Raw genomic sequence first — 26,575 nt, forward strand, 5'->3', positions numbered from 1 at the left:
ACTCTGTACAGAGTAGGTGGAAACGCATTGAGAAATGGAGAAAGACAGATTTACAGCACCACTTTTATCAAGATGTTCAGTCATAAAACAGTGCCAGGCCTCCTCAGTCCTTTCCCCTTCTCTGTTTTTTTTTGCAGTTTTTGGCCGGGGCTGGGTTTGAACCCACCACCCCAGGCATATGGGGCCGGCGCCCTACCCCTTTGAGCCCCAGGCGTCACCCCCCTTTCTCTGGTTTTGGAATTGTTGATCTCCCCGGGAAAGTATATCACAGTCTCCTAAGGTTATTCATCTCTTTGGGTAACCTTCCATCACTTACATCTCACATCACTTGTGGTTGGGAAGATTTTTCCTGAGTTTCACTCAAATCCCCCTTGCAGCAGTCTGAGCTCATTGCACTCCAGTCCCGCACTCAGCCGAGATGGAGACTAGCCAGCCAACCGCTATCAGCATAACAACTCATCAGGGACTCAGGACCGGAAGGTCAGTCTGTCCCCTCCAATACTGCGCAGCCTTCCAGAGCACTCACAGGGCCTGGGCCAAGGAAGATGGGGAAACCGAGGATGGAGACCAGGGCTCTGGCAGGCAGTAATTAACAAAAAAAAAAGTGCCAAACTATAATACAGACAGAGATTCAAACAACGATTCAAACTTGGGAGACAGAGGGACAAGATGGCTCCCCTCAGTTCGGGTGAGGTTGCGGAATGGCTAGACAGCACTTATCAGGGGCAAATCCTAATTAGAAGCTTCTCCCGGCCCCGAGGCAATCGACTCGCCCCTCCACTCGATCCCTCAGAGCCCCCACACCTGCACAAGTCAGAGTGGGAGCTCCCTCTATAAAACCGGTGGGGGTTGACTGGGCGTCCACCACACCCCGGCCAAGCAAGACCGCAGTCTGCGCGTCTGGGCCCCAGCCCGGCCCCTGCGGCGCCTGTGCTCCGCCCCCTGACCAGCAGCAGCCAATGAGCGGCACCTGCCGCCGGCCTTTAAGAACCCGGCGTACTCTCCCTGCAGCGGACGCTGCCTGCCTAGCACTTCGCCGAGTTTCCATGGAGACCGAGGCTGAGCCCGCGCTGCCTCCCAGCGTTGTCATGGAGACAACTCCCGGGCTTGGGCTCCCAAGGCCCGCTGGCGCTCAGTTGCCTCAGAACCCTGCGGAGCCGCTGTGCGAGGCCGGAGCCGCGGTGGCGGCTGCACGCTGGGACCTGAGGAAACACTCTTTGCTCATCGTGATCGGTGACATCGGTACAGAGAGTCAGCTGAGGGCCGTGCGGGCCCACCTTGAACAAGGTGAGCCGCTGTCCTGGCTGTGCTTGAGACCCTCCATCCCTTGCTTCCCCGCCATCTGCATTCACCTCCCAGTACACAGGTCTGCATCCTCCATCCCTAATGTGCACTTCCTGAGATTCGCGCCCCATCACCTGCATCTTCCATGCCATGTGTCCATATCCTCCCACGATGCTAATAGCTCGTTTCTCCATCCTTTCCTCACATTTAGTGGCGTTCTGCAATCTCCCTGAGCTGGAGGAGCTCTGAACAGCCCCTGGGGCCCTTTCTGGGGCCCTCTCCCCGCAGTGTTTTGGGCCAGATGTCCTGAAGGTCCTCACCATCCTCTGTAGAGTCTCCATGTCCCTATCTTTCGGTTTTTCTTTAGAGTCCTTAAACCAGCATAATGTACTTTCTGAATACCCTGTACAAATCTCAAATCACTAAATGCCAGAGGTCAGCCTGAGAGAGTGACCTTCGGAGATACAAGCTCTTCAGTGCTTTTCTCCCTCCCCAGTTGCTGTGCCTGTTACCGTGCCTATGGCGCAGTGCTGCGGAGCCACCTGCAGTGGAAGCAAGCCACGGAGGGGTGGAGGTAGGGAGGGGGGCATATAAGGAGAATCCAGATCTTCCTTAGCTGTAAGATTGTAGATGACAGCTCCCAGTATCTTGGAATAGGTTCTTGGGTGTCACTTTCGCCACAACTGTGCAACCTTACAAGAAAAGTCTACCTACAAACTCTTTATTTATTTTGTTTTTTGAAACACAGTGTCACTCTGTTGCCTAGGCTAGAGTGCCATGGTGTCAGTCTAGCTCACAGCATCTTCAAACTTCTGGGTTTAAGCAATCCTCCTGCCTCAGCCTTCCGGGTAGCTGAGACCACAGGCTTCTGCCACAACACCCAGATAATTTTGTTTGTTTGTTTTTTTTAGTCGAGACAGGGTCTTGTTCTTCCTCAGGCTGGTCTCGAACTTCTGAGCTCAAGTGATCCTCCCAATTCAGCCTCCCAGAGTGCTATGATTACAGGCATGAGCAACCACACCCAGCCTCAAACTCTTTAATGAGGGAGTTTAGTCTAAACTCTGCCATTCTCCCTTTGGCTCAGGCAAAGCAGAGAAAAGGTGCAGGTTGGAAGATAGACATGGGTACAAACCACCTTTTTTAGAGACATCTCTGAGGTTGATCATAGCAGCTGTCCATAGGCCCTCCCTTTCCTTACCTTTTCTTCTGTGAACTTGAAAGTATGTCCTGGCAGCACCCATAGCACAATGGGTAGGGCGCTGGCCACATACACCGAGGCTGGTGGGTTCAAACCCAGCCTGGGACAGCTAAAACAACAATGACAACTGCAAAAAAAAGCAGGGGGGCGGATTGTGGTGGGTGCCCGCAGTCTCTGCTACTTGGGAGGCTGAGGCAAGAGAATCATTTAAGCCCAAGGTTTGTGGTTGCTGTGAGCTGCCACACCATGGTTTTCTACCTAGGGCAACAGCTTGAGACTCTGTCTCCAAACAAAAAAAGAAAGAAAGAAAGAAAGAAAGTGTGTCCTGCAGTTCCATCTACCTGACCTTATCCTAGAACCTTCTTTGTTTCTTTTTCTTTCACAGGGATTCTCTCCTGGAATATTGACTTATCATCCTTCGACTTGAACCAACAGTTGAAACTCTTCATTACCCGGCACCTAGCTCACTTCTCCTCAGAAGTCAAAGGTTAGGACTAGTGTTATTATTTCAATCTTTTGGATGAGAGCTGGTCTCCCTGGCAGAGCTGGCCTTCTGGGAAGATTGGGTGGGGGAGAAGGGAGGGCCCTCTGAAAGGAAAGTTGTAGAATTCCATAGCTATTCCCACATACCCAGTACACTTTGTAGACAAATGGTCAGATAGTGAAGAGAACCCTAGAACATAATCTCTCACGGAGTGGCATGCACTAAAGAAATGAGATACTCCTAGGGCGGCGCCTGTGGCTCAGTGAGTAGGGCGCCGGTCCCATATGCCGAAGGTGGCGGGTTCAAACCCAGCCCCGGCCAAAAACCACAAAAAAAAAAAAAAAAAAAAAGATACTGTTCTTGAGTGATCAATCATCTCCCATGCAAAAATCCACACTCTTCATTTGTGTTCCTCTTTCTGCATACCAAAGCCACCTTGCTTCCCTTTACAGAGACCCAAGAATCTCCCACTCACCTTTCCAGACCCTTACTTAGCATTTTCCCTCAGGCTGCACAGCCTACCCTCCAGGTTTCAGGGTTTCTGATTCTTTCTTTGGCTTAGCCAACAGATTTCCAGAGCATAGCAAAATGCTGGTAACAAAGGATGATGAGCACTATCAAATCCAGGGTGAAAGGGGGAGACTACAGGTGCCTGCAACACCTGCCTAATTTTTTTCTTTTTTTAGTAGAGAAGAGGTCTTGCTTTTACTCAGGCTGGTCTAGAACTCCTAAGCTCAAGTGATCCTCCCACCTCAGCCTCCCCTGATTACAGGTGTGAATTTACTACCACAAGAACAAGTTACACTCTGAGATTTGGCTCTGAGTTCAAAGCTCACAGAATGCACTTTCTTGTTCATTGAATGGGAGAAATGAGTTGGAGGTTTAAGAAGACAAGTTTTTGGGGTAATGCCTGTGGCTCAGTGAATAGGGCGCTGGCCTCATGTACCGATGGTGGTGGTTCAAACCCGGCCCCGGTCAAACAAAAAATAGCCAGGCGTTGTGGCAGGCGCCTGTAGTCCCAGCTACTCAGGAGGCTGAGGCAAGAGAATCACCTAAGCCCAAGAGCTGGAGGTTGCTGTGAGCTGTGATGTCACTGCACTCTACCGAGGGTGACAAAGTGAGACTCTGTCTCTAAAAGAAAAAGAAAACAAGATTTTAGGAACTGTCATTCCATAACAGATGTCTGTGGGGAGACTATAGAAAACCCTATATTCCATTATAAAAGTACCAGGGATCAAGTCATGTTATTAGACATGTTGATACATCAATCCCGTAGCTTTATGGAATATAAAATCCATCCAGCTCAACAGCCACTGTAACCATATAACTGCATTCATAACTTACACAGATAATTCTCAGTTATCTAGTATGGTAGTGACCTCTCTTTCTCTTCCTGATCCTCCTCCTAACTGCCAGATCTTTGGTCATTTCCTGATCACTGATGCCTCTAGAGATGCTGCTGGAAAACTGGGAAAAACAAGGTTAATATAACCAAAGCACATTATCCCGGGAATATGTGCAGCAATTAATAAAAATTTAGGCTGACATCTTCCCGATGTGACTGGCTTCCTGTAAAGCCTTCCACTCAGTCTTGGTGCAAGGGTGGATAGAAGGATGACAGAGAATGAAACTAATGACTGAATTGAAGCTTGGGGATTATCTGCCAATGTTAATTCACTCTGAATTCTCCCAACCTATCTTTTTGGCCACAGAGACTTGAGCATAGGCTGTTTCTGGAATGATGTAAGAAATGAACATAAGTTAAGCCAAAGTAGACAGTCTTCAGATTAATATGCAGGGATGCTTGGGAAGATGCTTGCAAGGAGATGCATAGTTACTCTAAGGCACTTCTCAGAAACAAGCACTGATATATAAATACGTACTAGCGCTTTTCAGTCAAAGAGTTTTGCCACGGTGTTCTCAAGGGGCTTAGGGCCATATATCCAAGATCAAGGCTTACTTTAGCATGCTGATTTTTTTTTTACATAGCCTCTCTATGTCTCTGGAGAATAGTGGAGAATTTCCTGGAAAAACCCACATAGCTCAAGACAGCCACAGCCCCAACCCTGCTGACTCCTCTTTCAGCTGTCCCCACAAACAACAGTCAGCCCAGAGCAGCTGCAGATACTACCCTTCCCTTCTTCAGCCTCTTATTAGGAAAAAGGTGGAGGGAACCAGGCAACTGGAATACGCTTAAGGAGATATGCAAGTACCTTATGACTTGACTTTTTCTGCCTACCACACTAAGATGGGCTACCATTCCTATCACCTATCCACAATTCCTGGGGCAAAATACTGAAAATAGGGACAAAAATATATCCTACAATGATAGGGAGAGGATAATTATTCCTAAGCCCTGCCTCTTTCACATTTACACCTCTACGCACAGAACAGGCACCCTCTGAAGGAGAGTCAGTTGCCCAGCTCCTTCTAGTGGTCAAGTCTGGTAAAAGCTTGCAAAGGTGGCTTTTGTACCAGGTACTCTCCAGTGGTGACTTAGTATCTTCTTTTCTAACCCTTGCAAAAAAATGTGGAGTGTCTGAGCATTCTAACACAAACTCAGAAACAATTAGGACAGTGGAAAACTGTGTTTCAATAACATTGATACTTCGCTATTGGGTACCTATAGGAAAGGGAGGGAGTTTCATAATTCACAGTTAATATTCTAAGACTCCTAAAAACACAGCCTAGGGGACCAGTTTGGAGGCCTTCTGTGTGACTCTTCTTTACCACTGATACACTCAGGTACTTCTGCCAGTAGGAAAGTCATCCTGGATTAATACAGCATTGTTGTCTGAAATAGAAAAGCAGGGACGTGAATAGAACTTCAAGTCTCATGCTGCAGTCATCTCTAGTTCTGGATTTACCTGGAAGCTAAGGACACTCCAAAGTTGGTCTGTTCTGAGATCCTGATTTAGCATTTTTGTGATCACCTAAGTGACCTCTCAGAAATCTTCCGCAAAAGGAAGATGGACTTCCAGTGGCATTTTTCCCCTCCAGTGGCATTTATACACTGCAGGTTTAGGATTCTAGAAGTGAAGGTGTACTTTTTCATCTTTTTTTTTTTTTTTTTTTTGAGATAGAATCTCAAGCTGTTGCCCTGGGTAGAGTGCTGTGGCATCATAGCTCACAACAATTTCCAACTTTGGGCTCAAGTTTTGTCTTGTCTCAGCTTTTTGTTTTTATTCTATTTTTAGTAGAGATGGGGGTCTCGCTTTTACTCAAGCTGGTTTTGATCTCATGAGCTCAAATAATTGACCTGTCTTGGCCTCCCAGAGTGCTAGGATTACAGGCGTGAGCCACCACACCCAGCTGCACTTTTTCATCTTTTGTGCCGTTTGAAACTCACAGCATTATTGAAGGATGGTACAAATATTACACTCATTTTATAGCCCAGGAAGCAAGTTCTGAAAGAGGTTATGTGGCTTATTTAGCAGCATGATTAGTAAAATAGTAGAGTTAGGTCTCAAATCCAGAGTTTCTGATCCTACTTTGCATTTGAGCCCAAGTCTGTCTCTCTTCTTTGGCATCTCATCATTTCATTGCAGTGAGCCTAGGAACACAAAGGGTGGAGGGCTGGTTGTGGTGGGTGGCTGTTGAGAGGGTGAGGGCTGAAGGAAAACTCCATTGTGAGTTGGGGTGTGGTCCTTGGGGGTGGAAGCTGAGAATAAGGATGGGCTCTGTTTTGGGCTAGGAAATATTATTTCGTTTTCAAGCCAAATGTCTGTACTTGAGTGTCCCTCCTAACACACTCCAGAGAGCCCTAGAAAGCAAAGAGGAGAGGTAAGGCTTGAGGTGGGAGGAAATAAGAACTATGAAGTTGCAGGAGAGAGCATTTTCCTTTTGTGATGCTCAGAACTGCCTATTTTCATTGTGCATCTCTGCAGATGGCCTCTTCTATCCAAATGGGGTTGTTGCCATTGTTGCTGCTTTGCATCCCCGGATCTGGGCAAAGATTGTTCCCCTCTGTCTGCCCCACCCCCTAAGAGTACTGGTGACTCAGCTTCTCTTCTCTTCTGGCTGCAGTTAAGGGGGGTGGGGGGATGCTGAGAGCAGAGACTATTTTGGCTTCTCTGACCTTCAAAGGCAGCTTTTGGCAGCCTAGGCAAGGGTGGAGCTCATGCTGGGATGTGAGTGGGTGGATGTCATTGTGAAAAAGGCTTTAGGAGCTGGTCAGGACTAGGCAGGGTTAATGGGAATAGGGCAGGGAAGGACTACGTGAGAGCATGGGCATCACCCGGTTGAAAGTGAGTGCTATAGCTCTCCAGATCCTTCCCTTTGAATCCTAGAGCACTTCACTAAATCTGAGACAGAGGTAGAGACTAAGGAAAACAGGGCCAACATTAGAAGGACCAAGATAATATAAGATAGAGATAGCAAAGAGACATAGAAAGTGGCAGAAACAAGGAGAAAACAGGAACCCAACCACCCTACAAAGTCATTACAAGATTTATTTTAATCCACAGTATAATTTATGATACATTTAATAATTGGCCTGTAGTTAAAAACTCTTGCTTGGGTCTGGGCCCTGATGATTCTCCTTGATCATTGTTAACTCCTTCAGTAAAAGGCAGAAAGCTCCCTACCCTTTCAGAGACCACTTCTTTATACCCAATGAGTCAAGAATCCTGAGAATCAGTGCCTATGTGGTTACTATGCTATCCTGCCTTGCCATCCAACAGCATGCAGCAACCAGCAACTCTACTATTTTACTAATCCCTGTGCCCTACCCCATGTGGGCTAGGGACCCATGTGTCCACTCCAGAATTTCCAACTACCCTCCAACCCTAAAATAAGACTGGTTTCTGTAGCTGTGGTTCAGAAGAGCTCAGAGCATCTCATCGTCCCCAACCCTTCTCTCAAGTAGTGCCCTACCCCTACCCCTTGCATCTGGGGCCCCAGCCTTTGTCTCCTGCTCCTCCAGGGATTGAAGGTCACTCCCCGGTCCATCAAATGGGAGAGGCAGCAGATAGTTTCTAATAGAAGGGGGAAGGCCCATGTGGGCCATGCCTCCTATACCTCCACTTTGTACCCTAGCATGGAGGTTTGGTCTTTTGGCTGATGCCAAAAGAGCATTTCTTAACTAAGCAGGACGGGAGGAGAAAGGTGGACTATAGAAGATCACAGCGGCTGCCAGATAATCCCTCAGTCCCATAGAACCAAGCAGGACTAGAGCACTGACACTGTGAAGGCAAAGAAAGAGTTAAGTCTCCAGTGCCTTGTCACAGACCGGCCCCTCTTCCCCGCCCTGGCACCGCCCTCCCCATCAAGCGCCCCCCCTCCCAGTCCCACCCCAAGTGCCGCAGACTCTTCCCTGAAGCTGCCGGCTAAGGCCGGAGCTGGAGCTGCCGCCTCCATGAGAGGCTTCTTCCCACACCCCAGGGTAAGAGCCGAACCAAAGGACTTGCATGGGGGGTGGGGGTTGCGCTATTGATGGGGAGGTGGGATTGGTGTAACAGGAAAGGAGCTGGAGCTGATACCTATCTGGTGTGTCTGGAACCCAGCAGGGTGGGCAGGCTGGGGAATGGAGAGAGAAGATGAACATTACTGGCTTTGGGCCAGTCTGGACCCAGAATCACAGGCCAAGGGGGCTGTGACACGGGAGGTGGGAGATATCAGCCTGGGGGGAGCCGTAGAGGGTGGTGCCACTGGCTTTGCCTAGAGGCCCAGGGCGCTGGAGGAGTTTGGGGGCTATGTCTTTGGTCAGAGGCAGAAGAATCTGAGAGAAAGGGGGATGTTATGGGAATGCGCCTAATGGGAGGGTCCCTGGGTATCAGCTGCTGGATTGCTCAGCTGCTCCTATGTTGGGGATGAGCGGGGCACTGAGTTTTTGCCAAGTAAGGGAAGGTGGGGGACACCATGAAAAGAACAGGGAGGAAAGGGTCATTAAGACGTGGCACATGCTTCCTCACAGACTGACCAGTTTGCAATGGGCTCCCCCTACCCTATTCTCTGCAGCCAGCTTGAGGCTAGGACTCTAAGCCCCTCTTCCTGGCCCCCTTGAGGCCATCCTCGAGGTTGAGAGCACTCCCTCCCCAGCAACTGCTCTGTGATTTCAGATTCCAGTCCTGTCAACCTCACAGGTTCCCAACCTCAGCCCCACCCCCACCTCATCTCTGCTTCTCTTCCCAAGATGGGGGCTCTTGAACAGAGAAGCTAGTTTCTTCTCCCTCTCTGTGGCCCCCCCAACTCCACCCCCCATGCAGAGGCAGCCAAGAAAATGACTTGTCATGCTGGGGTGGGGGGTGGGGGCGGAGCTGGCGCCTGAGCTCAGCGCGCACACTCACACTCACACACTGCGGCAGACTGCAGCTGCCCGGCCGCCCCCCCTCCCTTCTGTCTCACTGCGGAGACACCTGCCCTCCTGCCTACTCAGCCTCGGTACCCGCCGCCCACCCCCACCCAGCACTGGCCCAGCACTGTGTGCTCCTACCTCACAAGATGGTCTTCTCCAAAGAAAAAGGAAAAACAAGTCAGTTCCCTTCTGTGAAAGAGCTGGTGGAGCAAAAGAGAGAAACAGGGCTTTCTCCCAGGCCTGGAAAAGAGGAGCACAGGATATAAACTACATAGTTGCAAATCAAAACCACTCTCCAGGGATAGGGTTAGGAATGGGGTCTTATTCTAGGACAGGAGCTGGGAAAGGAGAAGTCTCGCGCTTAAAAGCAGAGGATAGAGTGCAATGGTAGACAGGGAAAAGAGGAGAGTGGTGCATAGAAAGCAAGTCAATCTGTGCCATAGATATTTGTCTTTCTGACCTTCCCGGCCCAAATGTGTGAGGGAGACCTCTTGCCCTTCTGAAGCTGAACTTTGCTGTCCTTCACCCACCTAAGCCCTTCCCTTATTTGCGTCTGAGCTTGGTCTTGACCCTGAATTTACATAAAATGTTCTCTCAATTCCCAAGTTAATAGAGGAGAACACTTTAACTCCTCTTGGACCCAACCCACCCTGTATGGGGTCTGGTCTTCTCACACCATCCACAGTTCCTTTCCCCCACAGCTGCATCTATAGCCCTGTGCTGCCAGATCTGTCTGATCCTGGTACCATGGCTCTTCTTAACAAAGGCCTGGCCCTACGCTCCTCTTGTCCATACTGCAGAAAGAGGAGAGAGCTGGGTCACAGAAGAGGGTCTGGGGATGGATTATGAGCCCTCCCACCAGTATTCCAGACAGCCCATTCCATAGGCCATCTGTTGGATTCTCTATTTGTGATATTAACTCCACTGTGCTGCACTTGGGAAAGGAGGTCAGTAGCGGATGGAGGGTAGGAGCAGAGATGGCAACACTCTTCTTCAGCATCTTTGGTCTGATCTGCCACTTTCTTTGCTGTGTGGCTTGGTATTTCATGTGAGTCTGGAGAAGGGAAGTAGATAGGGGATTTAGGGATGTCTTATGGCCTGGGGAGCACTCTGAATTTCTTCCTTATTTGTGTGTTTGTGGACCCCTCGCTCCTCATCTCTGTGGTAGAAGGCCCACAGGAGAGGGACAGGGATGAGAGGAGGAACTATTCACAAGGGATGCGTTGTATGGTAGTGAACCAGGCCTCTCTGGAGCCTGGGGACATGAAGAGGAGGTGGGATAGAGCTGTGAAGCCTTTGGGGGTGGAAAAAAATATGATTGCATGCATGTGTGTGAGTGCCGTCTTGGCCTCTGGGGAAACCAGATAACAGAACACGAAGTTAAAGTCCTGTGTCCACTCTTTGAATTGTAGAACCCTAAGGATTTAGATAGCACAGGCTTCTCTGAATCTTCTGGAACAGGAATTCTGGCCTTAGGTTGGGGCTGGAAGGAAGGATGGGGAGTCTGTAGATAGTACACAAAAGCTCATATTTCCTTATTTCCAGACACTCTGCTGGCATGAAAGCCCAGGGCAGACGCAAGCTAGTGAGGAGAAAGCTGAGCGAGAAGCATCATTCCAGGAACCCTCTCTCCAGCTGAGCCCCCCAGCCCCAGGCAGCACCAGGAGCTTAGTGCTCCAGAGGGACAAAAGCTTCTTATAACAGGGCAGTCTGAAGAGTGTTCCAGGCAGAGGGGTGGGGGCACAGGCAGCAGAGGGTGTGGCAGATGAAGGGAGGGAGAAGACAGCCAGTGTGAGAGAGGGGAGGTAAAAACCCTGAAAGGGAAGACCCAGAGGAGCCAGTTCCTAGAGCTCACTGGGCAGCATCCACGGTGGCAGGGTCTAACGAGACCCAGGCTTCTTTTCTCCCTGAGCCCCATTTTCCGATAGTGCAATCCTGCCCCCACACAATGCCTCTCTATTTTAGCCTATACCTGCTCTCTTCAGTACAAATTCCTACATCTCTCCCTCAGGCCAAAGGACCCTCTGCCACCAGAGTGAGATTCTAGAGACCATCATCCTGGTAAACCCCAGCGCAGACAGCATCAGCTCTGAGGTAAGGCTAGGGACTGTACTCATTGTTGCCAGTACTAACACTTCGTGGCCAAGACTTCCTCTCTCTGCCATCTAAGTTGCTTATAATTCCCAGCCCTGCTCTGGAGGAACTGTGGGGGATAGCAGTGGGGAGCATGTCCTTGCAGTACTTGGGGGAATCAGAAACATTTAGTGCTTTTCCATGTATTTCCTACATCTGTGATCACTCCCCTTCTTTTTTTTTTGGTAGAGACAGAGTCTCACTTTATGGCCCTCGGTAGAGTGCCGTGGCATCACACAGCTCACAGCAACCTCCAACTCCTGGGCTTAAGCGATTCTCTTGCCTCAGCCTCCCGAGTAGCTGGGACTACAGGCGCCCGCCACAACGCCTAGCTATTTTTTGGTTGCAGTTCAGCCGAGGCCGGGCTTGAACCCGCCACCCTCGGTATATGGGGCTGGCACCTTACCGACTGAGCCACAGGCGCCACCCCTTTTTTTTTTTTGTTAAGACAGAGTCTCACTATGTGGCCCTTGGTAGAGTGCCGTGGTATCACAGCTCACAGCAACCTCCAACTCTTGGGCTTAAGCAATTCTCTTGCCTCAGCCTCTCAAGTAGCTGGGACTATAGGTACCCACCACAATGCCCAGCTATTTTTTGTTGTTGTTGTAGTTCTCATTGTTGTTTACCAGGCTCGGGCTGGATTTGAACCTGCCAGCCGAAACTGTGGATGTGCCATCCCCCTTTGACCTGCTGGCACCCTAACCACTGAGCTACGGGTGCTGAGCCATCACTCCCTTCTTCCATTCCAGGTTCACCATCTTCTTAGCAGTCCATCAGCTCACAAACTACTAATCTTAAGTGGGCAAAGTTTAGAGCCTGGGGGAGACCTCATCCTACAGAGTGGCACATACTCCTACCAAAACTTTGCCCAAGTCCTTCACCAACCAGAGGTAAGTTCCATGCCTGCATGTCTGAGAGAGGTGATATGGAGCACAACTAGAGCTTTAGAGGGTTCCAAGGAAAAGAAAGTCTCATATTGCATGACCTTTAGGGACCCTGGCAAAAAGGTAGTTCACCTCAGAAAGAGGTGGAGATTAGGGGATTGAATTGGAGACAGTCTGTGAGCAAGACAACCCCAATGACCTGACCAGGCTTCTATCTCCCATTCCTCTAGATTGCCCAGTTGCTCAGCAATAGAGACCCTGGCATCCAGGCCTTCCTCACCGTGTCTTGCTTAGGAGAGGGTGATTGGAGCCATCTGGGACTATCCAGTTCCCAAGAGACCCTGCACCTCCGGCTAAACCCTGAGCCCATGCTGCCAACCATGGATGGTGTGGCTGAGTTCTCCGAGTACGTCTCTGAAACTGTGGATGTGCCATCCCCCTTTGACCTGCTAGAGCCCCCCACCTCAGGAGGCTTCCTCAAGCTCTCTAAGCCTTGCTGCTACATTTTCCCTGGTGGTCGTGGGGACTCTGCCCTCTTTGCTGTCAACGGTTTCAACATCCTGGTAGATGGTGGCTCTGATCGCAAGTCCTGCTTTTGGAAGCTAGTGCGGCATCTGGACCGCATTGACTCTGTGCTACTCACCCACATTGGGGCAGACAACCTGCCAGGCATCAACGGACTCCTGCAGCGCAAAGTGGCAGAGCTAGAGGAGGAGCAATCCCAAGGCTCTAGCAGCTACAGTGACTGGGTGAAGAACCTCATCTCCCCTGAACTTGGAGTTGTCTTTTTTAATGTGCCTGATAAGCTGCGGCTGCCTGATGCCTCCCGGAAGGCCAAGCGCAGCATTGAGGAGGCTTGTCTCACTCTGCAGCACCTGAGCCGCCTGGGCATCCAGGCTGAGCCTCTGTACCGTGTGGTCAGCAACACCATTGAGCCTCTGACCCTGTTCCACAAAATGGGTGTGGGCCGGCTGGACATGTATGTTCTCAACCCTGTGAAGGACAGCAAGGAGATGCAGTTCCTCATGCAAAAGTGGGCAGGCAACAGTAAAGCTAAGACAGGCATTGTGCTGGCCAATGGGAAGGAAGCTGAGATCTCAGTGCCCTACCTCACGTCTATCACTGCTCTGGTGGTATGGCTACCAGCCAACCCCACTGAGAAGATTGTGCGTGTACTTTTTCCAGGAAATGCTCCCCAGAACAAGATCTTAGAGGGCCTGGAAAAGCTTCGACACCTGGACTTCCTGCGTTACCCTGTGGTCACTCAGAAGGACCTGGCTGCTGGGGCTGTGCCCACCAACCTAAAACCCAGCAAAATAAAACAGCGAGCTGACAGCAAGGAGAGCCTCAAAGCTACTACCAAGACACCCGTGAGCAAGCTAGCCAAACGGGAGGAGGTGGCAGAGGAAGGAGCCAAGGAGGCTCGCTCAGAGCTGGCCAAGGAGTTAGCTAAGACAGAGAAGAAGGTAAAAGAGTCATCTGAGAAGCCCCCAGAGAAGCCTGCCAAACCTGAGAGGGTTCGGACAGAGTCAAGTGAGGCCCTGAAGGCAGAGAAGCGAAAGCTGATCAAGGATAAAGTGGGGAAGAAGCACCTTAAAGAGAAGATATCAAAGCTGGAGGAGAAAAAAGACAAGGAGAAAAAAGAGATCAAGAAGGAGAGGAAGGAGTTCAAGAAGGATGAAGGAAGGAAGGAGGAGAAGAGGGATCCCAAGAGGGAAGATAAGAGGAAAGATACTAAACCTGAGGTCAAGAAGATTTCCAAGCCAGACCTGAAGCCCTTTACCCCTGAGGTACGTAAGACCCTCTACAAAGCCAAGGGCCCTGGAAGAGTCAAGATAGACAAGAGCCGAACTGCCCGTGGGGAGAAGGAGCTGTCTTCTGAGCCCCGGACACCCCCAACCCAGAAAGGGACTGTATCATTCCCAACAGTCAGTGGGTCCCGAGAGCTGGCACTATCCTCACCAGAGGACCTCACGCAGGACTTTGAGGAGATGAAGCGTGAGGAGAGGAGTTTGCTGGTTGAACAAAGGGACATAGGACTTGTAGAGAAATCACTCTCTGTAGACACTGCAGAGGTGGTACCCCCAAGCACAGCTATCCAGGGAATATCACCCTTTGTCCCAGAGCCAGGACAAGAACAGCATGTGATGAAGGAGAAAGAGGCTGTTCCAGACATCCCTAAGGAACAAGGTAGTAAGGACAGAAGCCCAGACTTTGGAGCTGAAACAGAGGAAAAGAAAGATACCTGGGAGGAAAAGAAGCAGAGAGAAGCAGAGAGGCTCCCAGATAGAACAGAAGCCAGAGAGGAAAGTGAACTTGAGGTAAAGGAGGATGTGATAGAAAAGGCTGAGTTAGAAGAAATGGAGGAGGTGCACCCTTCAGATGAGGAAGAAGAGGAAGAGACAAAGGCTGAGAGTTTTTACCAAAAACATATACAGGAAGCCTTAAAGGTAACTCCAAGGGGCAGGGAGGCTCTTGGGAGCCGGGAACTGGGACTCCAGGGCAAGGTCCCTGAGAAAGAGACCTCGTCATTCCTAAGCAGCCTGGCCACACCTGCAGGAGCCACTGAGCATGTCTCTTATATCCAGGATGAGACAATCCCTGGCTACTCAGAGACTGAGCAGACCATCTCAGATGAAGAGATCCATGATGAACCTGAGGAGCGTCCAGCTCCACCTAGATTCCTTACAAGTACATATGATCTCCCTGGACCTGAAGGTCCTGGCCCCTTTGAAGCCAACCAGCCTGCAGATAGTGCTGTTCCTACCACCTCCAGCAAAAGCTATGGAGCACCAGAGACTGAACTCACCTACCCCCCCAACATGGTGGCTGCTCCTTTGGCTGAAGAGGAACATGTGTCCTCAGCCACCTCGATCACTGAGTGTGACAAGCTTTCTTCCTTTGCCACCTCAGTGGCTGAGGACCAGTCTGTGGCTTCACTTACAGCTCCCCAAACAGAGGAGACAGGCAAGAGCTCCCTCCTGCTTGACACAGTCACAAGCATCCCCTCCTCCCGCACTGAAGCCACTCAGGGCTTGGACTATGTGCCATCAGCTGGTACCATCTCACCCACCTCCTCACTGGAAGAAGACAAGGGCTTCAAATCACCACCCTGTGAGGATATCTCTGTGACCGGGGAGCCAGAGAAGAAAGGAGAGACTGCAGGGAGAGGCTTACCTGGGGAGAGAGCCATAGGAGAGGAAGAAATGGCAAATGTAGAGATGTCTGATAAACTTTGCAGTCAATATGGAATCCCAACATTTGGTGCCCCTGGGCATGTCCTACATCCTGGGGAACCAGCTCTTGGAGAAGCAGAGGAGCGGTGCCTCAGCCCAGATGACAGTACAGTGAAGATGGCCTCTCCTCCGCCATCTGGTCCTCCCAGTGCCACCCATACACCCTTTCATCAGTCCCCAGTAGAAGAAAAGTCTGAGCCCCAAGACTTTCAGGATGTGGGCTCCTGGAGAGACACTAAGCGCACACCAGGTGTGGGCAAAGAAGATGCTGCAAAGAAGACAGTCAAGCCAGGACCTGAAGAGAGCACAGTAGAGGAGGGGAGGGTACCTTCTCCCAAGAGCCCTCAGGCCCAGGAAGCCCCCATCAGCATTGGAGAGGGACATACAGGCTGTACCATTCAACTGTTGCCAGAACAGAACAAAGCAATAGTCTTTGAGACTGTGGACACAGGAGAGCCCACAGGCCCAATTCTAGAAGCAGAAGCCCTTTCTAGAGGTTTGAGAACATCACCCCAAGAACCTGGAGAGTCTCAGAAAGATGAGGTTCTCCAATTTCCTGACCGAAGTCTCTCCCCTGAAGAAGCAGAGTCCTTTTCTGTCCTCAGTGTGGTCTCTCCAGATACTGCCAACCAACAGCCCACTCCCAAGTCTCCTTGTGGCCTGAAAGAGCAGTACAAAGACCTTTGGCCAGAGGTGTCTCCAGAAGATACTCAGTCACTTTCTCTCTCAGAAGAGAGTCCCAGCAAGGAGACTTCTTTGGATATCTCTTCTAAGCAGCTCTCTCCAGAAAGCCTTGGCACTCTCCAGTTTGGAGAACTAAACCTTGGAAAGGAAGAAAAGGGGCCACTGATGCAGGCTGAGGATACCTCTTACCACCTAGCTCCTGTATCTGTTCCAGAGCCTCATGCAACCATGGTATCACCTCCCTTGTGTGGGACTGGATACTCTGCACAGGCAGACTTCACAGATGAGAGCCTTGACAGAAAATTACCTGCCAGCTCCTTCTCTGACTCTCCACTGTCAGGAGATGGGAAGCACTCACCTGGGGCAATCACAAGCCCTGGTGAACACATTCTGACACCTGATAGCTCCTTTACCAAGAGTCCCGAGTCTTTGCCAAGCCCTGCCATGGAGGACATTGCTATGGAGTGGGAAGGTAAAGTTCCAGGGTTGAAAGATAGAACCCCGGAGCAGGACAAGGAGCCTGAACCAAAGGATGAAGTCCTTCAGCAGAAGGACAAAACTCTGGAGCAGGATGTTGCAGAGCAGGATACAGCCATTCATAAGAAAGATGAGGCACTAGAAGAAAACAAGATCGTGAAACAGCAGGATGAGGCTTTCCAACAAAAAGGCAGAGACTTAGACCAAAAGGATGCAGTGTCAGAACAGAAGGACAAGACCTTGGAACAAAAAGACAAAGATTTAGAACAAAAAGACAAGGGCCTGGAACAGGACAAGATCCTAGAAGAGAGAAATAAAGCCTTAGAACAAAGGGACACCACCCTGGAACAGAAGGACAAGGCCCTGGGACTAAAACAGGAAGAGTTAGAACAAAAAGATAAGATCCTGGGACAGAAGGATATGATCCCAGAGAAGAAAGACAAAACCTTAAAAGTCCAAGACTTTGAACATAAAGGCAAGTCTCCAGAGGAAGATGTCCTTGAACTTAAGGGCAAAGACCTGGAACAGACAGACAAAGTTCCCGAACAGAAAGACAAACCCCAAGAACAGAAGGATAAGGGTTCAGAAAAGAAGGACCAGGTCTCAGAACAAAAATTCTGGGCCTTAGGACAGAAGGATGAAACCCTGGAACAAAACAGTGAGGCTGCTGAACAGAAAGGTAAGGCTCTGGAAGAGAAGGACAAAACTCAGAGACAGGAGAGCATAATACAGGAAGATAAAGCCATAAAACCAAAGGAGAAGATCCAGGAGGAAAAATCCCAAGAAAAGGTCAAGGCTGTGGAACAGAAGGAAGAAGCTCCTCAGGAGAAGACCAAAGTTCTGGGACTAGAAGAGAGCCCCATGTGGGAGGGCAAGGCCAGAGAGCAGGAAGAGAAGTACTGGAAGGAACAGGATGCAGTCCAGGAGTGGCAAGAAACATCTCCAGCCAGAGGGAAGCCAGTTGGAGAACAGAAAGAGCCTGCTCCATGGGAGGACACAGCTCCTGAGCAGGAGAACAGGTACTGGAGGGGCAGAGAGGATGTGGCCCTGGAACAGGACCCATACTGGAGGGAGCTAAGCTGTGAACGGAAGGTCTGGTTTCCCCATGAGCTGGATGGCCAAGGGGCCCGCCCACGGTACAACGAGGAGCGGGAGAGCACTTTCCTCGATGAGGGGCTAGATAATGAACAAGAAGTACCCCCGGCAGAGCACACACTCCGCAGCCCGTGGGCCTCAGATTTCAAGGATTTCAAGGAGACCTTACCACAGAAGGGGCTGGAAGTGGAGCACTGGCTTGCTGAGTCACCAGTTGGGCTGCCACCAGAGGAAGAGGACAAGCTGACTCGTTCTCCTTTTGAGATCATCTCCCCTCCAGCCTCCCCACCTGAGATGGTTGGACAGAGGGTTCCTTCATCCCCAAGACAGGAGAGCCCTATCCCAAAGCCTAAGCCCATGCTGCCCATGAGGAATGAACCTACCACCCCCTCATGGCTGGCTGAAATCCCACCATGGGTGCCCAAGGACACCTTGCCCCCTGCACCCCTCTCCCCAGCTCCAGCTCCCCCAACAACTGCCCCAGAACCCCACACTCCTTCACCCTTCTCCTGGGGCACAACTGACTACGACAGTGTGGTGGCTGCAGTACAGGAGGGAGCAGCTGAGTTGGAAGGTGGGCCATACTCCCCGCTGGGGAAGGACTACCGCAAAGCTGAAGGGGAAAGGAAAGAAGAATGTGGAGCTGGAGCTCCTGATGGCAGCCCCCAAAGCTCAAAGGTCCCAGAGGCCAGCGAGAGCCATGTCTCCAGGGATGCTGAGCAGGCTGAGCCAGAGCAGAGGGAGCCCACACCCTATCCTGATGAGAGAAGCTTTCAATATGCAGACATTTATGAGCAGATGATGCTTACTGGACTTGGCCCTGCATGCCCCACTAGGGATCCTACACTTGGAGCAGCTGCAGATTGGCCCCCACACCTCTCAACCAAGGAGGAGGCTGCTGGCCGAAACACATCTGCAGAGAAGGAGCTTTCATCTCCTGTTTCTCCCAAGAGCCTCCAATCTGACAGTGCAACCTTTAGCTATGCAGCCCTGGCAGGACCCTCTCTACCCCCCAGGCAGGAGCCTGAGCCAGGGCTAGGTGTGGAGCCTAGCCTCACCCCCCCTGCCGTTCCCCCCCGAGCACCTATCTGCCTGAGCAAAGGTTCAAGCTCCTCTCTTAATGGTAACATCCTGAGCTGCAGCCCAGAAAGGAGGACCCCATCCCCCAAGGAATCAGGCCGGGGTCACTGGGATGACAGCACTAGTGACTCGGAACTGGAGAAAGGGGCTCTGGAGCAGCCAGAGAAAGAGGCCCAGTCTCCAAGTCCCCCTCACCCCATCCCTAGGGGTCCTCCCACATTGTGGCCTGAAACTGAGGCACATACCAGCCCTTACTCGGACTCACACCTGGGGCCAGCCCGACCCAGCCTGGACTTTCCTGCTTCAGCCTTTGGCTTCTCCTCGTTGCAGCCAGCTCCCCCACAGCTGCCCTCTCCAGCTGAACCTCGATCAGCACCCTGTGGCTCCCTTGCCTTCTCCGGAGATCGAGCTCTGGCTCTGGCTCCAGGACCTCCATCCCGAGCCCGACATGATGAGTATCTGGAAGTGATCAAGGCCCCCAGCCTAGACTCCTCGCTTCCCCAGCTCCCATCACCTAGCTCTCCTGGGGCCCCTCTTCTCTCCAATCTGCCACGACCTGCCTCACCAGCCCTGTCCGAAGGCTCCTCCTCTGAGGCTACCACACCTGTGATTTCAAGCGTGGCTGAGCGCTTTCCTCTAGGCCTTGAGGCTGCAGAGAAAGGGTCTGAGGAGCTGGACCCAGAAATGGAACCAGCTGCTCACAGCCTCTGGGACCTCCCTCCTCTAAGCCCAGCAGTCCCACCTTCAGTGGACTTGGCCTTAGCTCCGGCTCCAAGCCTGCCTGGAGACATGGGTAATGGCACTCTCCCCTGCCACCTAGAGTGCTCAGGGGAAGCCACTAAAAAGCCAAGCTCCTTCCAGGGTTCCTCTGGGGATTGTGCGGCCAATGGCCCAACTGAAGCCAGCCCCAACCTCCCAGTCCCTGCCCCAGCCAAGGCTGAAAAAGAAGAGGCTGAGGCCTGTCCTGCCTGGGAACGTGGAGCCTGGCCTGAGGGTGCTGAGAGGAGCTCCCACCCTGACACACTGCTCTCCCCTGAGCAGCTACCTTGTCCTGGAGAGGGCTCTGGTGGCCCATCCAGCAATATCTCTCCTGAGGTTGAGGCTGGACCCCAGGGATGTGCTGCCGAGCCCCGGTCCCACCATGGGGAGCTCTCCCCGTCCTTCCTGAACCCACTTCTGCCCTTGTCTACGGATGACAGTGACTTCTCAATTGAGGAAGCTCGGTTGTTAGGAAGAGGGGGGTGGCGCCGGGCAGGGGGGCTAGGGAACACAGGGGGCCCATGCCCTGTGGCTGATGAAACACCCCCCACATCAGCCAGTGACTCAGGCTCCTCACAGTCAGATTCTGATGTCCCACCAGAAACTGAGGAATGTCCATCCATCACAGCTGAGGCAGCCCTCGACTCAGATGAAGATGGGGACTTCCTGCCCGTGGACAAAGCTGGGGGGGTCACTGGAACTCACCATCCCAGGCCAGGCCATGACCCACCTCCTATGCCCCAGCCAGACCCTCACCCATCTCCTCCCCGCCCTGATGTGTGCATGGCAGACCCTGAGGGACTCAGCTCAGAGTCTGGGAGGGTAGAGAGGCTACGAGAAAAGGAGAAAGTGCAGGGGAGAGTAGGGCACAGGCCCCCAGGCAGGACCAAGCCAGCATCCCCTGCACGGCGTCTGGATCTTCGGGGAAAACGCTCACCCACTCCCGGAAAAGGGCCTGCAGATCGAGCATCTCGAGCCCTACCTCGACTGCGAAGCGCTGCAAGCCAGGTCACCCCAGCAGAGGAAAAGGATGGGCATAGCCCCATGTCCAAAGGCCTAGTCAACGGACTCAAGGCAGGACCAAGTAAGTATTTCATGAAGAGAGGGTGGGTTGGAGCTGGGAATAAACTGGTCAAAGAGTCCAGGAGTGAAAAAGAGGGGGAAGTTTGCCAAATGTGGTCAACTTTTCCTCTACAATGGGTCCTGGCTTGTCTCTACAGTGGCCTTGGGTTCCAAGGGCAGCACTGGCCCCCCTGTATATGTGGATCTCGCCTATATCCCGAATCATTGCAGTGGCAAGACTGCTGACCTAGACTTCTTCCGTCGAGTGCGTGCATCCTACTATGTGGTCAGTGGGAATGACCCTGCCAATGGCGAGCCAAGCCGGGCTGTGCTGGATGCCCTGCTGGAGGGCAAGGCCCAGTGGGGGGAGAATCTTCAGGTGAGTAGCAAGGGATACCGAGGAAGTAGCCTGGTCAAAAGTATTCATAAAGGGCTGGGTCTTTTTCTACGAGCAGCCAGGCTGCTTCTGAGATCATCAAGTGCTCCTTCCTGCCACCTACCTTCCTTTCATGTTATCACATCAGGCATATTTTATCTCCTTCCTAGGTGACTCTGATCCCCACTCATGACACAGAGGTGACTCGTGAGTGGTACCAGCAGACTCATGAGCAGCAGCAGCAACTGAACGTCCTAGTCCTGGCAAGCAGCAGCACCGTGGTCATGCAGGATGAGTCCTTCCCAGCCTGCAAGATTGAGTTCTGAAAGAATCGCCTCCCTTTCCCAAGGATCCACTCCCCCAGCTCCTTTAGAGAATGGCTAATACTGAGTCCTCTGGGGTTGTGGGAGATGGGAGCAGGAGGGGAGGCAGATGTCTTATGGGGTCTTGGGGTGGGCTAAATGGGAGGGGTTGTCCTTCCCCCTCATCCATTCTTGAGAGGAGTCTCAAAACCAAAGGTAACAGAAATATGATAGGGAGAGGGTACAAATTAGGATAGAGGTCATCTGAGAACCCTGGAGTGATACCTTCTCGTACTGTCAAATCCTAGTATTGGGTTGGGAGTGAGAATGGGCCTTAGAGAACAACTTCCTCCCTCATGCAGGGAGATCATTATCTCCAACCCCAGGGACCTGTTTATCTCAATCTATTCATTTAGCACCCCAGGAAGGATTTCAAATCGAAATTTATGTGACCTAGAGGCAGGACACTGTCAGTGAGGTGCCCAGAGCTGCACCCTTTTCTCCATCTCATGCCCTCACCCTCCAGGTGCCCGGGGGGTGTACCACTGCTACACTGTCCTACTGCTTCCCTCAGTATCTGGATGTCTCAATCCAAAACATGAAGTCTTAGACCATTAGACTGCTGAGAGGAGAAAGGAGCTTATCTCCCAGCCCCTGCTTTATACCATTCATATCCCAGGGCTACATCTGGACCAGGCCTACTGGGCAGCACAAAAGGGCAAGGAGAGCCCAGCCCCAATCCCAGAATTCTTCAAAACTCCCTGACCCTTTGAAGTTTTTACTCACCCCATTCTAATTATCTGGATCCCTTCTCATCCCCTGCTTGGCTTCTCTGCATGTGGTCATCTGCTGTGGCCTGGTGTGTAATGGGTTAAAAATAAGCCACTGCTTGACATGACATCCGAACATTTGACACCCCAGCAATGTGTGACTCCTGCAACATTCCACTCTACCACCCTGCAGCTAATATGGGAACGCTGGCTGCCTCTCCAAAGCCAAACTCTTGGACATAGGATCTGGAGGGTGGAGGCCAGGCCAGAGGACTTGGGGAAAATGAGAGGGAGGAAGGAAAAAAGGAGAAGAAGCTGAGCTATAGCTTAATTACTACAAGGTGAAATGAAAATGGGCTGAAAATACCATCGTAAAAGAGGACCTCACCCCAAGCAAGCCAGTGAGCAGCCCTGCCAGACTACTGCTGGACTGAGAAACCCAGATGCCGATAGCCATGCGGGCTCATCTTCTCTGCCAAACAACTGGGAAACCAAAATGAGCCCACTTTGTGTTGTTCCTAGCTCCCACCCTCCCCTTGCTGCTGTGCTCTGCTCCTCCCCACACTTCCCTGCTGTAGTTCCCAGCTGCTATAATGGAGCTGCCTCCAACTCTAACAATAAATCAAGTTCATTGCAGATGGTGTAGTGCTGCTTAGCTTTTTTCTAACTCCTCACATTGCTTAGTTGCTGGGCCCTGGCTTCCACCTCTCTGCTTCAACCAATCTTATCTTTTATCTCAGAAGACCCTGATTTGATTACTGGAAGCAATTCCAGGACCCAGGGGAGCCAGAGAATACAGGGTGGGTAAAGGGAGAAAAAGGGGGAGCCAGCATAATTTCTGAAAATGAGTAAGAGTGCCTGAGTATGGGGAATAAGAGCCTAGAGTGGGGACATACATTTGATTTGGAGGAGGGGAGAGGGGAATAGGGCCTCTTGGGGAAGAGGACCTCCATTCCATGGGGTCAAGAGCTGATGACCAAATAACCAGGATCAGATACAGGGAAACACCAAAGAAGTGAGCAGTTGAGGGGCTCTGAGAGACCTAGAGCCTAGTGAGGTTGGACACCTCTCACCATGCAGACAGGATTTCCATGGAGTGAAAAGTTAAATTTCTCCCCCTCCAGTGAAACCCTTTATAGTTCTGAATATGTTGGGAATGGCCAGGTTATAAATGTACATATTTGGGGAGGGAGGTATTCTAGCCCCCCTGGCATTTTGGGTTCTCCCAATGTAAAGATACTACGTAGGTGGAGAAAGGGCCTTTATATAAAATCCTGACATTCCAAATTATCAAAGTGAAAAAATTAAGAGAGTGATTCCAGGGATTTGGTGAGAAGGCAAACCTCTTGTGCTTCACGGAGATACAACGTCTTTCCACCCCCATACCCAATATTCCACTCATTAAAGACACTTTGGCATGATGGGCTGATTGCTACAGAGACCTCCTGGGATGTCCAATCTCTATTTTTATGGCCCATTCCTGTGCAATGATAATGGCTTTTTTTTTTTTTATGATAATGGCTTTTGACTGATTCAAATTAATTCAGTCACAGATATAATTGACTCACAGTCATATTCATTCTTGAATTCACAAGGACATCATCGCCACCACATTCTCATAATTTTATATTTATTGAGCACTCATAATATTCTGCCCTCCCCCCACAACTCCAGTGATCCATTACCCATCCCACCCACCCCATTTCCACCCCCAGATCTTTGGGAAAAGCTTTATAATCATGTCTGGCCCCAAAGACACAATGATACAAGGACAAACTTCTTGGGGACCCTGGAGTGTTTGGTCTTTGGCCAGTCTGTCCCTGGCACAACTATAGAAATATATATATTTATTAAATCTTTGCTTATATCTGTACAATATTGATCTTTGCTGATTTCTTAAAATAGAAAGTGATTCCCTCTACTACAGTATCTCCTAAGCCAAACAGCCCCACAACAAAGTGAGGCCCAGCTTCACAGATTGCCTAAGAATCCTCTAGACCAGCGGTTCTCAACCTGTGGGTTGCGACCCACAGGAACTGTATTAAAGGGCCGCAGCATTAGGAAGGTTGAGAACGACTACTCTAGACAGAACATTTTAAGTAGTGACTCAGAAATGTGCACAGCCATCTAATACCTATTTTTCCCTAGAGCTACTGACCAGAGGAACAAGACTGGGGCACAGAGGGCACTTGGGGATGCTGTGGATTTTTTTTTTTTTGGCCGGGGCTGGGTTTGAACCCACCACCTCCAGCATATGGGACCGGCGCCCTACCCCTTGAGCCACAGGCGCCACCCTGGGGATGCTGTGGAAACACCCATAAGCCCAGTTTAAAGATTAGTGGCCATGATAGATGTTTACTTGAGAAGGGGACTCTATTTTCCAGACATTTCAGATGGCCATTCTGCACCCACCTGAGGAGTGGTAGCAAAGACAAAAGTTCCCCTGAATGCACATACGATCTAGGGGTACCTTGAGAAGTTATGACTATTTCCCCAGAAAAGTGAAGACCCTGGAGTCTCTCCCTTTGCATGTCCCCATTGTACCATTGTCCCCAGATGGTATCTTCAGCAGTTAAGTGGCATTTCCTTTAACAATCCATGATTTCCTGCAGTGGTTAAAGCAGGTTGGGTAATGGCAGACCAGCCTACCCCAAGGAAATCCTATTCATGTCTAATGACTAGGGGAGTAGCCAATTTTGGCTACTTTGAACGTGAAATTGGCTCCTCCCCAAGTAAAGGTTTGGCACAGGTACACTTCATGCCAAGAGAATTGCTTCCTCAGACACCTCTGGTGAGAGCCAAAGCCTCATGTTGGCTGGTGAGTTAGCCAAGAGAAAAAGGTTGCTGGTTCAAATGGCTGGTATAGAGTGATACAACTTGTGAGAAAATAATTAATTATATGTTGCTGGTGGAAGAGGTGAGTGCTGGTCATGGGCTGGAGACTGGCTTTGAGGGTTTGGATCACCAGGTAGATGCTGGACTTGAGGAACATCCTCTCCAGATAGCTGGTCAATCACCTCAGGGACCACCCAAGAATGCTGATTAATTTCCTCAGTGACCTCCTTAGCCTGCAGATCAGTTTCCCCAGGAAACTCTTGGGACGGTTTATCAACCTCAGGGATGTTGTCTTGAGACAACAGATTGATTAAAGAAGCCTCTTGGGCCAGCCTGCTAACCTCCACAGAGAACTCCTGGCATGGTGGGCTGAGCTCCTCAGGGCTCTCTTGGGCTGGCCTACCAACTTCCATAGGAATTTCCTGGACCAGGCTCTCATCCCCTACAGGGAACCCATGGACCAGCCTGCCAAACTCCAGAGGGTCTGCTTGATATGGCTGGCTGATCTCTTCAGGGTTCTCCTGGGAAAGCTGGCAAACTTCCTCAGAGACATTCTGGTACAGTTGGTTAGCCTTCTGGCATGACTGGCTAGCCTGAGGGAATTTCCGGGATTTGTGGTTAAGATTGTCATGTCTGTCCTGGCATGGCTGGCTGGTATCAGGAACTTTCTGGCATGGTTGACTGACCTCCTCAGGGATGTCCTGGCATGGTTGGCTGATGTCAGAGACCTCCTTAAACGGCTGGCTGACCTCTTCAGCAAGCTCCTGGCATGGATGTCTGGTTTCCATAGGTAGCATTTGTGAAGATTGGTTCAGTTCAAAAAGCTCTTGCTCCCCTTCTATGAATGGCTCTTGTGTTTCATTTCTGAGGGTCTCCTGGAGCAGCCGAAGGCCTTGACGTTCTTCAATCACATGTGAATTTAGGGAGGGTTGATCACTGAAGCCAAAATGGGAGTTACCATCTACTGCAGTAGGGGAAGAAGGACCAGCACTAGACACAGTGCTTGAAGGGCCACTGCTATCTGTAAAGCAAAGTCAGGTGACCAAGTCAAACAAGCTGGAAAAGGAGACTCTATGCATATATTTCAAATGCTAGAATGGGTGGCCTATACTACTTACGTCTTGAGGAAAGAGGGTTTTACTTCTTCCCAAGTTATGCAGAGATTGCTGTTTGCCTAGCTCAGGAATTTTCACCCTAACCTAATGTATACGTTGAGGGTAACATTAAGGTACAACTAGGACTTCAGAACAAGAGTTCTAAGGCCCCCTATCTTTGATTGCCAACTCCAAATTCCCATAGCCCCTCAAGGTAAGACCTTGTAAGTCTTGGGACCCTTTAAGTTCCTACTTTAGCCCAGTAGATCATAGTTAGGGTTACATATCAACTGTGTAAGACCTCAAAAGTACAGGCAACCAAAGCAAAAAATAAACAAATGGAATTACAGCAAGTTAAAAAGCTTCTCCACAGCAAAGAAAGCTATCAACAAAGTAAAGAGACAACTCAAAGAATGAGAGAAAATATTTGCAAACTATACATCTGACAAGGGATTAATAACCAGAATATAACTCGAAAGTAAAAAACAAATAATCTAATTAAAAATGGGCAAGAGATCTGATAGACA

At 50.7% G+C, this 26,575-nt stretch overlaps 2 protein-coding genes across 29 annotated transcripts in view; one reads left to right on the plus strand and one right to left on the minus strand.

Annotated features, from left to right (window-relative positions):
• Nucleotides 1-1,012: 1,012 nt before the first annotated feature.
• On the plus strand, nucleotides 1,013-22,764 carry MAP1A (microtubule associated protein 1A). 2 transcript variants are annotated; one of them, XM_053595692.1, is made up of 7 exons: nucleotides 1,013-1,287; nucleotides 2,868-2,969; nucleotides 11,273-11,355; nucleotides 12,144-12,284; nucleotides 12,509-20,693; nucleotides 20,830-21,050; nucleotides 21,218-22,764. In XM_053595692.1, exons 1-7 carry the CDS (start codon nucleotides 1,047-1,049, stop codon nucleotides 21,371-21,373), a joined length of 9,129 nt encoding a protein of 3,042 aa, XP_053451667.1. In that variant the 5' UTR covers nucleotides 1,013-1,046; the 3' UTR covers nucleotides 21,374-22,764. The 2 variants fall into 2 exon arrangements, with proteins under 2 accessions (XP_053451667.1, XP_053451668.1); XM_053595693.1 differs by lacking the exons at nucleotides 1,013-1,287; nucleotides 2,868-2,969 and adding an exon at nucleotides 8,274-8,349.
• A 1,208-nt stretch (nucleotides 22,765-23,972) lies between these two features.
• PPIP5K1 (diphosphoinositol pentakisphosphate kinase 1) overlaps nucleotides 23,973-26,575 on the minus strand; it is a 64,240-nt gene continuing 61,637 nt past the window's right edge. For all 27 annotated transcript variants that reach the window (XM_053595706.1, XM_053595702.1, XM_053595705.1 and 24 more), the window contains 2 exons: nucleotides 24,413-25,975; nucleotides 23,973-24,307 (listed from right to left, as the gene is read on the minus strand). In XM_053595706.1, coding sequence (XP_053451681.1) covers nucleotides 25,011-25,975 — 965 coding nt within the window. In that variant the 3' untranslated portion in view covers nucleotides 23,973-24,307; nucleotides 24,413-25,010. The remainder of the gene's footprint in view (nucleotides 24,308-24,412; nucleotides 25,976-26,575) is intronic.

The sequence above is a fragment of the Nycticebus coucang genome, chromosome 6, assembly GCF_027406575.1.
Source record: "Nycticebus coucang isolate mNycCou1 chromosome 6, mNycCou1.pri, whole genome shotgun sequence".
Classification (NCBI taxonomy): domain Eukaryota; kingdom Metazoa; phylum Chordata; class Mammalia; order Primates; family Lorisidae; genus Nycticebus; species Nycticebus coucang.